The sequence below is a fragment of the Tasmannia lanceolata genome, unplaced genomic scaffold (assembly GCF_043159265.1).
Source record: "Tasmannia lanceolata isolate RefF3 unplaced genomic scaffold, GAP_Taslan_0.1 ptg000011l, whole genome shotgun sequence".
Lineage (NCBI taxonomy): Eukaryota > Viridiplantae > Streptophyta > Magnoliopsida > Canellales > Winteraceae > Tasmannia > Tasmannia lanceolata.
Genome location: NW_027518688.1, coordinates 21535375 through 21548925, shown reverse-complemented (window position 1 = coordinate 21548925; position 13551 = coordinate 21535375). Strand labels below are relative to the sequence as shown.

The following is a 13551-nucleotide window of genomic DNA, read 5'->3' as shown; positions in this document are numbered from 1 at the left end:
TAGTTATCTTTATCCTAACTAGTTGTTACTTATCCTTTTTCATTACTATTGAGGAATGTAGTGAATGAAATGTTTTGAAGTAAGGAGGCCCTAGGCCCTCTACTGCTATTTCTCATTCTTTCTCTTCTTCAATTTTTATTTTTTTCACAATACGATCTAGGATGGTATTAGAAACCCACCATTAGTTTCATGGGATGTGTGAGCCAAGAAAGCTGCAATCTCTCTTTTACGTGTGTCAACGTCGCCAACGGTGCCAAAGCCATCAAAGGCATTTGCAGCATCAATGAAAGCATTGTAAGTGTAGAAGCCTTTGCCTTGGCAAGTGGGGTCATTTTGATGCTTCAGCATTTGGTCGAAGAGGGATGGAGTGATGATGGAGGCCACACCTCCATCACCGCTCGTAGTGAAGTTTTGTGTCAAACAGCAATGACAATTGCTCTGGCAGCCTGCCCTGCAGTACGCACAGCTGGTGCCACAGTAACCATATTCACTGCAACAGAGCCCTCCCGGCCACCGAGCTCCGCTAGCTTTTTTTCCACATTGCTCTGCAAAGGAACCTAACAAAGAGGCTAAGGAGAGCAAAATCAAGATCCAGGTCCTCATTTTTTGTAGTAGATAGATGTGTTGCCTAAAAAACATAAGTGCTATTTATAGAGGGTGGGAGGCGTGGGGAGAGAGAGAGAGAGAGAGAGAGAGAGAGAGAGAGAGAGAGAGGATTTTTTTTCCATATGACTAGTCAATAATAGTCATCCCCAATTGAATTTAAGGCAAAAGGAATTCAATGGTGACAGGAAAAATGCCCAAATTAGTTACTGATATGCCTTCTCGTGTTTGTAGAGGTTTTTGCAAAAAGAGTAACCAACTATGCACTATTTGTGAAAAGAGTAACATAGTTTGGTAATGGCATTTGGCCATTTTTTTGCAAATGGGGTAAATTTGACAAGTCTCTAGACCGAATTCAAACATATAATGATTTTAAATTTTAAAATGACAAATGTACCTTTATTTAAAGAACTCTAGGGTCAGGGTTATGATATTCCCACTACCCTTGATTTTTAGAGCTTTTATATAGTGTAAGCTTGCATAGTTCGGTATTTTTCATAAAAGTAATGTGCGACACACCATAGGATGATCCAAACCATCCATTTGATGGGCCACAATGTAAATAGGTTGTGACCCAAAAATCATTTCCATAAGATGATCCCAGCCTTCCAATCTATAGAGGAAATGCATGTTATGGAACCTCAATACGTCGGAAGGCTAGGATCATTCTACGGAAATAATTTTTTGGCCACAACCTATTTAGGGCCATAGGATGATCCAAACCGTCCATTTGATGGGCCACAACGTAAATATGTTGTGCCCCAAGAATTTTAGGTGTGGGATTATGATATTCCAACATCCCCTGAGTTTGAGAGTTTTTATATGGTGTAAGCTTGCGTAGATCAGTATTTTTCGAAAAGTACTATACGGCATACAATTGGATGATCCAAACCATCCATTTGATCGGCCACAATGTAAATACGTTGTGACCCAAAAATTATTTCCATAAGATGATCTCAGCCTTCCGATCTATAGAGGAAATGCATGTTATGGAAACCTCAATAGGTCGGAAGGCTAGGATCATCCTATGGAAAGAATTTTTTGGCCACAACCTATTTAGGGCCATAGGATGATCCAAACCGTCCATTTGATGGGCCACAACGTAAATAGGTTGTGCCCCAAGAATTTTAGGCGTGAGATTATGATATTCCCACATCCCCTGAATTTTAGAGTTTTTATATGGTGTAAGCTTGCGTAGTTCAGTCTTTTTCAAAAAGTACTATACGGCATACGATTGGATGATCCAATCCATCCCTTTGATGGGCCACAATGTAAATAGGTTGTGCCCCAAAAATCATTTCCATAAGATGATCCCAGCCTTCTAGTCTATAGATGAACCACATGTTATGGAAACCTCTATAGATTGGAAGGCTAGGATCCACCTATGGAAATAATTTTTTTGTGAGAATATAAGAATATACCATGCTCTACGTGAACGTGACCCGTCATACAGTGTGGTCCCCAGTTTTGTACCCACCATATATCAAAAACAGTGTAAGCATCGAACAATATCTTGATATGGAGATGGCTCCAAATTTAGGGCGGCTTTGAATTTTCCCTGCACAAATGCCATTAATGGGGCCTCAACGATATGTCTACTTGTCTCTCTCGAATAATGATGTTCGTTAAGTAAATAAACAAATTTAATTGTCTAACAAGCTACAATAGTCTCTAATAAAGCCAAGCCGTTTCCCACTCCCATTCCCCACGACCTGCTACCTACGGTTGATTATCTAAAAAATGATAGACAACGTGGAATGAGCTTTTATGCTCAATACATAACAAAGAATCTGCATCGGTTGGATCAAGTATACAAAACACGACCAAAGCATTTAAATAAGATAAATGCATATTTTTTCCAAAGCAAAACTAGTATCATGAAATAAATACAAAGCGACAGAACTATCAATTGGAATAATCCACACATAACTAATAGTTTGGAACAATACACACAGGTTTCATGATACAAATAATTCAACTAGTTCACAATTCCACACTAGACATAGCTATGGCCTCGATCACCTCTCAAAGTGACGGGCTATCACAATTTGCCAGCTTAACATCCCATACTTGCGTGGTTGTCGATCGGACCCACGTAGTCACGGCCAAGTTTTACAGCTCCTACCTGGCAGAGGTAACGAATCGGAAACTTTCCCACCATCAAGCACTCACTATGGAGGAAAAATACCGATCTTTACGTGACTACGCACCAGTTATCACCCTCCAACTAGTTAAGGTCGGGATATCAATTCATAGCTATGCTAGTAACCGTGCACAAGGCACCAACCGGCCCACCCAGGCCCAATCATCAGTCACCATGTAGAAGGCACCAACCGGCCCACTCAGACCTAATCATCAGTCACGGCCCACTCGGGCCCAATCATAAACGTTCCATAGAGTAATAACGAACATACAACACATATCAAATATCTAGAGATTTGCATGAAATGAAATCCAACAAAATACAGAAGAGTAAATCAACTAACAGATTTTTCAAAAATAAAACATATGCAAACCACGGCGTACTTGATCCAATACAGAAGGAGTTGATTGAGCATATTAGAGATGCTAAAACTCCAAAAGAAGCTAGCGTGGGAGGCACTCTCATCTCTCTCTTCACGGGCGAACGATGCACGGTGCAGTTCTTGGAGAACGAGATCGGCTCATTAACACAAGGTAATTTATCTGTTTCTGATTATTTTATGAAAGCTAAAAACTTTTCACTACAACAAAAATGGTTTTTAGCAGCGGGCAAGACCGCTGCTCAAAGCAGGCTAAACCGCTACCATTACCTTTAGTAGCGGTTATTTAACCGCTACTAAATCTCTCGTCGCTATATGTTATAGCAGCGGTGAGAACCGCTGCTAAATGGACCGCTTGTGTATGGAACTATTTAGCAGCGGTTATGACCGCTCTTGTTTTCAACTCTTAGGAGTCTAGGTTCGCCAATATAGCAGCGGGCTTCACCGCTGCTAAATATCTAAATATAGCAGCGGTTATGACCGCTCCTAAATATCTGAATATAGCGGCGGTTAAGACCGCTGCTGAAGTTGTCTGCTAAATATCTAAATATAGCAGCGGTTAAGACCGCTGCTAAAAATCTGAATATAGCAGCGGTTAGGACCGCTGCTGAAGTTGTTGTCACCGCAACTAAAGATCTAACAATGGAGTGGGTTTTGCACCATACAGCAACGGTCATGACCGCCGCTAAAAGTTACAGTTTTTTTTAAAATTTTTTTATTTTCAGCAGATCCCAATACACGGGAAAAACAAATTTGTTTGATACATAACCTGTTTTACAATTAGAACCTGTTATATACACATCACATATCTTATACCATTAAAGAACCAAAGTACAAAATGATAAAGGATGGGTGAGTTCTATCATGAATCATAACCTGAACCATCAACTGACGAGTGCGACGAAGGCTCTCCGTAATGCTTTCTGCAGCAAATGTCATTCCAGCCTTTGTCCTGAAAGACAATTACAGAGCATAAGAACCTTATATAAAACTCCTTACTAATATTTAGACAAGATGTGGCCAGATAAAGGTAAGGAATGTTGCCTCTAATACTACAATTACAAAGTTCAAACAAGAAAGATAGCCAAAACAACTTTAACAGAACTAGCCTACCCCTTTATGGTCCAAACATGGTCCTTTCATGACAAATGAACTAGACCTTGGAACACGAAATGCCTACACTTATGCAGACACCTGAATTAAAAGAAAGACCACAGCTACAGGAAATTAGTGATTTGAGATTTTTTTTAATACATAAGCTTATGTTCCAAGAATAAGTACAAGTGAAAGACTCTATTCTAGGCAAACATCTGCTAATTGTAAATGCATCAGCATTTCGTGGATTAAAAAAGGAAATCTCTCACTAAGGCGAAAAAGAATAGGTAGCACATACTGTAAATTGCGTCTACGAATTGTGGACTCCTCTCCGCCTCCTAAGAGAAGCTCCCTCTGCAACCACAGTGTTCCAATTTTAGGAAAAAGGTAAAAGGAAAAGGTTTACCAAAACCAGAAAACTGATAAGAGCTAAAGTGTGATTCAACCATGTCATAAAATTGTTGCATCAGATGAAATTATATATCATTAATTTGCGGAAATGTCAAAATTGATACATGAGCTTTTGCCCAAGACATTCTTGATTTCTCGATCAAGTACAAACACGAAGGCAGCATCTCTTCTAAAACATAGCTGTCTTGTATATGGAATTTCACTAGACAATTTATTACTCGAAACATCCAACATTGCTAGATGTATCAAGTTACCGACATCTAGTGCGAGGGAGCCAGTCAATGAATTGTGAGACAAGTCAAGTGCTATTGATAGGGAAGAAAGGACGATGACTTGTCTCGGTATGGCACCACGAAGGTTATTTTTAGAAAGATTCAATGTTTCCAGTTTCTTACAGTTTCCTAAGGCTGAAGGTATGCTTCCTGTCAGGTTGTTTTCATCTAACGTGAGCAGGTTTAATTGGGTAATATTACAGATGGAAGATGGGATTTGTCCTGACAGCATATTTCCCTCCATGATCATTCTTTGGAAGATGGAATTGGGTAATATTACCCCTCCCAGCTGGCTCAGATTTTACAATTCTAGACTCCAGTATTTTCGAATTGCTTGCATCTACTGTCCTCAGGCGTGACCTCATTCTTCAACGGCGGGTACCAACGGGCTTGCTGACAAACTGAGATCAGAAAGCTCTCATCAAATTTATTCTAGTAGATGGACAAACAGATCGCGAACTGAAACATGACTGGAAAGCAAGAAAAGGACTAAGCCGCAGATGGAGGTGCCTCAGAATCATAACATTCATCCGGAAGTCTAGCGGAACTAGGAAACTTTAAGCTGCTTACACACTTAACAGGGGTATACGTCCCTGAAATTAAATGGCTGCTTTTGCTAGCTCTAGAAACCCTTCCCAAATGTTATCTGAAAGCCTCTCTTGCACCAACCATATCAGCCCACTGTGACTGAGCTTAACACTTTCAAATTCTTCCCAAAACAGCCCTTGCTTTAGCCTTAGGATTACCCCTGTTTTGATTGATCCAACCCAACCCAAAATCAAACAAACAGCCCTCTTAAAAGTGACTCGATCTTTAAATTTCAGACCCCAATCCTTGATCCCAAACCCCATCTGAACCTATACTGGCCTTGCTTGTTGCATGCAAACAGATCCTCCAACAACAGCCCATCACTTCCCTCTCCTTTTATTCAAGGATGCAGACAAAATAGTGCCAAAATATCAAAATTCCCCAAATGATAACATAGCAGACCAAACGATTGAACCCAAAATGAGTAAATATTAAGAAAAACAAACCATGCCCTATTGAAGGAAACCAAAAACAATATACATATGTCATGATTTTATGGTTACCTTACACCTACTCAGTCCATACCATCAGGTAATCATAAGGGCCTAAAATAGCATTGACATGACCATTCACTTATGTTGATATTCAACTATAAAAAGGATGACATGAGTGACTTCTCATGTGCGCTACTCTGATCCTAATCAAACAACTCCTCATTAACATTTGATACCTACCTCAAATGATCTCATGGGTACAAAATCCAAAAGTGACACAGTCGCAACTATCTCATACTTAGCATGTAATGGGGACTGAAACATAGACTGAATTGTGCTAAAATTGGGATTTAAAAAAAATAGACTTGTACTGTGCTTAACAAGGGCTGAATCAGTGCAAAACATGGGCTGAATCAAAGGACTGAATTGTGAAAGAACTGGGACTGATTCGGGGGGTGAACTATGGACAGAATTGTGCTAAAAACTAAGGCTGAATCCAAGGACAGAATTGTGCTAAAACAGTGAGTATATCTATGGGCTGAAATGTGCTAGCAGGGAGCATATTCATGGGCTCAAATGCTAGTAGCAGGGCTGATTTGTGGGTTCAAAATGTGCATGAAACAGGGGCTGATTCATGTGTTGAAACTAAATAAATTGTTACCTGGAGCAATGTACGCAACAGTTCCCTTTAGACCAATCGTGCTGCCTTGATCTTCAGAGGAGTTGCGAAAGATTTTTGAATCAAACCTCGCTATCCCAAAGTGACCCACATGGCCATTCATGTCTTCATCAAGAAGAAGAATGTTGCTTGGCTTCAAATCACAGTGAATGATTGGAGTATGACCTTGATGGTGAAGATAATCCAATGCAGAAGCTGTAATCAAAACAGAACCGCTCCTTGAGGAAAAAATATCCAAACACAGAAAAAATAAAAAAAGAACAGTTAAAATAAATAGGTTATATATGGGTCCATGCATGTCAAGTTTGAAATTATAAAACTGATGAAAATTGAATGAAAACCTGAAGTTCTTATCTAGGAATATATATTTGAAAAATTAATAGGAATTCAAACATCTATTCAATGTGCTCAAAGGGTTACAAATTGATTGTCTATCAGTGGTATTTCGTGCCAATAGTTGCATCAGAATGATCCATAAATACCAGTGAGTAGCCACACATAAACCAAACAATAGTTTATGATCGTGCAACAAAGATATCTCGATATCTAAAGCTTTTTTTTTTTGATTAGTTGGATATCTAAAGCTGTAGTGAATGATCAAATAAATTAGAAGTTCAGTGACCCTGGCAAGGGGAATGGATACAGGAAAGGTCAAGTGGGCACAACTTCAGTCACATGCTAGGCTGAACTAACTGGGATTGTTGCCACCTCTATTGATCCTTTTGGCTCATTTCATTCGATTGCAAGCCACTAAAATTGTGAATAGATGGATGACTCAAAGTAAATGCCAATTGAAGGCATATAGCGAAATCCAGATGAGTTATGAACTGTGGCAACAAATTCAACTGGTTTCCCTCTAAGTTGGTCTACCCCACACAGTCAAGCAAACGAAAGTAGAGCTCAGCTTAAAAATTGAAGTGCATAAAGGTGATAAAGTGAATATAGTAAATAGAAGTTTGAGTAGAGAAATGAATTTGGTAACTGCCTAACCCAATTCGAACTAATGAATGAATACAGCCCAAATTGGGACTCAATCCATACAAAAGTTGCAGTCCACAGGGAATGAAGAGATTTTGTCCCAATATCCTGCAGGTCATTCCTACTTGGGTTCTGTACATATGAACTTTGATTGGAGCTCAGTAGTTGTTGGAGAGAACTTTATTGAGGATTTTCTCATTAATTGTAGGTTAATGAGCGTAGAACAGTTATTTGTAAGACACCCTGAATTTGCAGTCATTCAACTATCAAAAAAAAAAATATTGCACGAGCACCTCTAAAAGCATACACCAAAAGCCCCAAGTCATGAAATTCTGCCGTTCATCGGCCATGTTAAATACATGTTGCCTGATTGTCCATTGAAATACATCTCAGTGTTATCATCATGGAATACAGTTCTGTGTTTGAAAGAAGTCCAATATAACAGGGTTGGTCCTGTAGCTCAATGGTTGAGGCTTTGTATCTCAACCTTGAGGTCGATGGTGATCCCAGCTTACCTAACAAAAAAGTCGAATATAGCATATAAATCCACACTAGGATTTTCTTTTGGATCTTTTAACCGATAAACTGAATAAATAAGTCTCAAAAGTTGTATCCATCTAAGAAATCTGTGGACCCAATTTGTCCATGCCAGTGTTATCATCATGAAATACAGTTCTCAGGCAACGCTAACTTGCACTGAATTTCATACATGGAACAAATCATTATATGCGCTAAATGAAAATAACGGACTTCAAACTGCTAGAACCAAAATAAGATTACAAGTTACATGCATACATTAACAGGAAAGGCACGATCAAGATGAAACAAACATCAAACAACCTTATTATTGTTTTTTTCCTGTGAGGCGATAGTATAAAACATATTTAGAGGAAGTACCTTGATATTGCAGTCATCTCTCTCTGTAATTTGTTGCAACAGGTGTTGGTTTTGAGTTTGCATATCATCATATGCTTGCCCAATTGACTGCAGGGAACACAAGACTTACAGCCCTATTCATGTTTTCAAAAGTAATACAGTCCACCTAACAAATGGAAAAGAAAGGAGAAATTATGAACCTCAATCTCTGATAAGTAGGCTTCGCCTTCCTCGTGTTTAGATTTCAAGACCTCAGAGAGTTTAGATATATCCCTGAATAAGAGAAAAAATTGAGATGCGGAATTTTTTAAATGGTAAGATAAGTGACTCTTGAAGCAAATTGCCCAATGTCCTGTTAAATGACAACTCGGAATTTTTTAAAATGTAGGACAGGGACATGAGATAAGACACAAGACATCTATAAATAAAATATCATAAAACTTAACTAGATTTCATGAGGAAGATGAAATTAATAATAAATTTAAAATGACTAACCAGTTCTTGAGGTGGTGCTAGCGCTACCTTATATGAGGTGGCGCTCACAAAACATAGGGGGCGGCCCACTTTGTTTGGATAATCCAAAGCATTCATTTGATAGGCCCTCACATAGATAGGGTGCCCACAAAAAACCAGGTCCATAGGATCATCCTAACCCTTCCATTTGTGGAGGTTTATACACATCCATTTTAAACTCCACAAATGGAAGGGTTAGGATGATCCGATGAAGTTGATTTTTTGTGGGCACCCTATCTATCTGAGGGCCTATCAAATGAATGCTTTGGATCAACCAAACAAAGTGGGACCCTATGTTTTGTGAGCGCCACCTCATATAAGGTAGCGCTAGCGCCACCTCAGGAACCCTTTTCTGATTTAAAATATCATTTGTAAGATCCAAATACTCAAAATTATAAATGTAGATACTCTCACGAGCAAAAAAAAAACATGACAGCTAATTCAAATAGAGATACATATGTTTGAAACAGGACAATTATTTGACCAATTGAAGCATCTACCATGAAATATACTTTAAATATCCAAGTATTATGTCTTGTCAGCACGATACGTTCGGGCTCTAGATGTATCTGTGTATGGTAGCTACATACTAATTAGAAAAAGCATACCAAACATTAAGTTAAACTAAGATAGAAGTAAATAAACAGAAATGTTTGTCCTTAGCCCTGTTTCGATTGCAGGAATTTTATGGAAAAGTTTGGAAAGCAAAAATATTTCTAGAAGTTCCTACTTTCTTTTACACGCAAAAAATGCTCAATGTAACCAACTCTATTAATTTTTACTTAATATCCCTCTAAATTAATCCTAATCTTATTATTTCACTCTTAAATCAAGAAGGAAAAAAATTCCATGAAAAAACTTTCTATCGAAAATGTTTTTCTTGCAATCCAAACAGGGCCTTAAGGATGCAAATTCATTGACAGAAATGAGAATGCAGTGATGCAAAAGCCAGGAGTACTCAAACATGATGCTAAAAATAGAGGTCAGAATAATTCAGAAACATAGGAAGATTATAATTAAAGAATTTAACCTTCCAGAAGCTTCATACTTCTGCCTCAGATCAGCAATCTCAGCTTCAGAAGTAGCTAGCCTCTGCTGAGAGATTGCTTCATCTTCATTTGCTGCTTTAACACGCAACTCCAAGTTGTGCTCATCAAGAGAAGACTTAAGACTTTGAACGTGGGTCCATTCTTTATATTCCAAGTCCGTAGCGTCAATGACATCCCTGCAGATGGAAAAGATATCAAAGCAGAAATTATGGCATCAATTTATATCAGAAATGAAGTGAACACTTCACAGTTCACATTGACTAAACCATCTCTTTCAAGTATGACATCATAGGCTGAATTAACAGTGTCTGTTTAGCAAAACCATCACACAATGAAGAGAACAACTAAAGTATGTATAGGGAAATCAAGTTAAATTCATCAAAGTTCCATGCTCTAAAAGTCATCTGTCACATGTCATGATGGAACTCGTAGTTCCCTACCAACACATCTTCTCTTATCCTTGAGATTGGCGAAAGCAAGACGCTGCCATTAGAATCCAAATTTCCTTCAGTACTCATCATTAATGGCCTAGACTAGATTGATTGTGATTTGCTTCATCAGTCTTGGCAGTTGATTTCTCACATGAGAAACCGGAGCCACCGGCCTTGTATTTAATCATATCTTACAATTCTTGTTCTGTCAAATTTTTTGACTCGAGTGAGAGCCACTAGTTGGCAGAATAGAACTCCAAATGACCCCTTGACTTTGTTTCCACTTCCATATTTCTAATATCAACTCAGCAAAGTTCATAACCAAAAGGCCCATATTGCAGGCAAACTTATCCTGCTTTAATGAATCAAAGGATTCCGAGAAATTCATTTGACTACATAGTCGTACTATGGAACCAAGGTGGATCCTGACTAAGAAGACACAAATATAGGGATGGGCCTTTCGGATACATAAGACAATTGTTTGGGCCTTTGAAAGCATTTTACATAACACTGTGTTGTCTCCTCAGCTATTCAACAGTTCTACTGTGTACAGATTAATCAGGCATCCTATAGTAGGTCAAACTGAAATGCCAATCTGCTCTTAATAAACTCATCTAAAATTTCCAGACCTAGATGTTCCATCATGAGCAATTGATGCACCTCAGCCTGTTTGGGACAACGAGTCAAAGAAAGTGGAAGTTCAGCCGAATCTACAAGGGGCTCTGACATGGGGAAAATAATTACAGAAATATAACTCACAAACTGTAACCACTTCTAAATCCTAATCTTTTCTTCTAATAAAGTTCCCCCATGTGTACACTAACCTCTTAGTGCAAGTCTTTTAATGCATTTTTTTTGTAGGTAAGTTGGGGTTTTGACAGACACTACCAGATCATTAGAAAATATAACAATTAGAGTTTTACATAACAAGTACCTGCAAAGATACAATGTCTAGGAGAGGTGGAGGAATGACAGAAAGAGAGATGCTGCTGTCTCCTTTGCACGGGCAGTCGGCTTTGGACAAGAAATCGGCTGCAGTGTTTGCCTCTCCACACGAGATATTTTCAAGGTTTTGAAGCATGCGAGGTTTTTTTTATCTTTGATAGACTGAGCTTCTTCTTCCACGGGCATTTATAGATTCCCTTAATCACATTTACAGCTATGACAGAATCCAACTCCACCCAAATATCATCATTCTCTTTCTCCATGGCAATACAGACTCCTTGATGAGTTGTGTTTATTTCAAGAGCATGGATCTCTTCCGGGTCTGTATGGATTGAACCCTCTTTGTCCCATAAGATGGCTCCAATCTCTGCTCTACCTCCATCTAGGGAGGCGCCTGTGTCTAGTCTGACCACTCCCTTGAATAACTCAAATGACCATATTTGTTTAGATTTGAAGCCCAACAGGGTAAGCCCAGACATAATTAAGCACATGAAAAAGGCTTATCATTACATCAACAGAGACTTGTTTGACGTGTCATCTGGCTTAGGATTTGGTTCTTGGTTGATTGCCATATAACCCATTGTTATAGACCAACCCCCACCCCCCCAAAAAAATAATAATAATAACAATAATAACAATAATAATTAAATAAGTAAATTGCATATTTGGCCTCTAGCATTGAATTTCTTGAGCTCTACTCCCTGATTCTATAGATTGGACCAAATAGCCTTCAACAACATCACCCTCCATGAAAGATTGGCCTACCTTTGAAATGCTCCACTAGCCAATTCAACTACGCCAAAGTTGGTTAAAAATCTTTGACATAACCTTGAGAAATCCCCAACCTCTAAGTTCGCTGATAGTTGAGAGAAGCATCATGATTCACTTTTACAAATCTACCCTTAGAAAATGCTTTAACTGCTTTCAAGGGATAACCTATGGAAAGGTTAATAAGAATCTTATAAATTTATTGAGCTGTATGGATGAACATTCTCTAGAACCACTCGAAGGTCCAAATTAAGTAATAATCGCTCTTACTCCCAACCCCACTATTCAGAGCTGACCCAATCTTGGCGGAAGCGCCACAGACATTCTGAAGTGAAGTTAATCCTCTTAGCACTAAAAGGAAATAACTAAAATAGAAGCTAGCTAAAATTAAAAACCCAATATACAGAAACCACTCTTGTCCAATGCTCCAAAACCTAGATCAGAAACATTGTAAAGCTTTAAATGCTAAATCCCAACATATCTCTAATAAGCAAAGAAGATTGGTGTAGCATAACACCCACTTTCAAGTGGCCAGAAAAGTCAACGACTTCGTGCAACCAGGTGCAGCTCAACTTTAGCAGGCATGGAGCATTAAGAGCAAAGCAGGAGTTACAAAATACTTTCTTCTTGGTTCTAAGTTTCACAAATTGACATGTTGATGCGCTCTTGTATTCCAACTAAGTCTTGGTTCTGTGTTAACGAACAATGAGAAGATCTAGCAAATAACACACATAAGCATTTCATTGTGTTTGTTAAAAAGAGAAATAAAAGTATAACAAGAGATGACAATAGTGCATAGAGAATAAATCATTGCATAGAATAAATTATAACCACCGATCAACTACTCAACATATTTTTCAAACTACTGCAATGAATCAATCTGTATTCAGAATATCATAAGATGAAACATTGCAAGTAAAATTCAAGACCTTGAAATGAAAGTTAAGCACAAGATATTCTGACCTTGAATCATTGCATTCACGTCTGTACATTTCTAAAAATAGATTTAGCTCCTCCTCACTCTCTTTCAAATCACTGACCTGTATTAAGAAAGACAAATTCCTCAAATTTCTTACAGAGAAGCAGACCCATCATATTAGTGAAATGGAATAAGACAAAGGGACCGAAGTGCTTCGTGTTTGGTTAAGTACATCAAAACCCCATACAAAAAGTTACCAAAATCCAAAGAATAGAAATAGAACAGACACAAGAAGCTGGCTTAAGTGCTTCCTGTTCGTTTGACCTGCAAAAAAAAAAAAAAAAAAAAAAAAATAGAATAAGTGACAGATTCAACAAAGTCGAAATAAATTTATTAATAAATAAAAGTATCATAATTTTTTTAATGTTCAATTTATTTTAAAAATTCAGAAGGACCATGTGCAAAAAC

At 38.2% G+C, this 13551-nt stretch overlaps 1 protein-coding gene and 1 pseudogene across 4 annotated transcripts; both read right to left on the bottom strand.

Annotated features, from left to right (window-relative positions):
* The window catches only part of LOC143886635 (endochitinase-like), a 43700-nt pseudogene extending 43060 nt beyond the window's left edge, over positions 1–640 (bottom strand).
* A 1872-nt stretch (positions 641–2512) lies between these two features.
* On the bottom strand, positions 2513–13269 carry LOC143886633 (putative LRR receptor-like serine/threonine-protein kinase At3g47570). 4 transcript variants are annotated; one of them, XR_013253886.1, is made up of 6 exons: positions 10002–10661; positions 8659–8731; positions 8480–8566; positions 6587–6799; positions 4519–4574; positions 2513–4077 (listed from the first exon to the last, which is right to left on the bottom strand). XR_013253886.1 is itself a non-coding variant. In XM_077390677.1 (4 exons), exons 1-3 carry the CDS (start codon positions 13135–13137, stop codon positions 4531–4533), a joined length of 267 nt encoding a protein of 88 aa, XP_077246792.1. In that variant the 5' UTR covers positions 13138–13269; the 3' UTR covers positions 2513–4077; positions 4519–4530. The 4 variants fall into 4 exon arrangements, 2 of the variants coding, with proteins under 2 accessions (XP_077246792.1, XP_077246793.1); XR_013253885.1 differs by lacking the exons at positions 8480–8566; positions 8659–8731; positions 10002–10661 and adding exons at positions 4239–4319; positions 13128–13269; XM_077390677.1 differs by lacking the exons at positions 8480–8566; positions 8659–8731; positions 10002–10661 and adding an exon at positions 13128–13269.
* Positions 13270–13551: the final 282 nt, after the last annotated feature.

Excerpts from the sequence above, each read along its gene's own strand:
- LOC143886633 (XM_077390677.1), bottom strand. Across the intron at positions 4,575-6,586 it reads TGTTGCGTACATTGCTCCAG|AGGGAGCTTCTCTTAGGAGG; the intron begins GTAACAATTTAT and ends CTGTGGTTGCAG.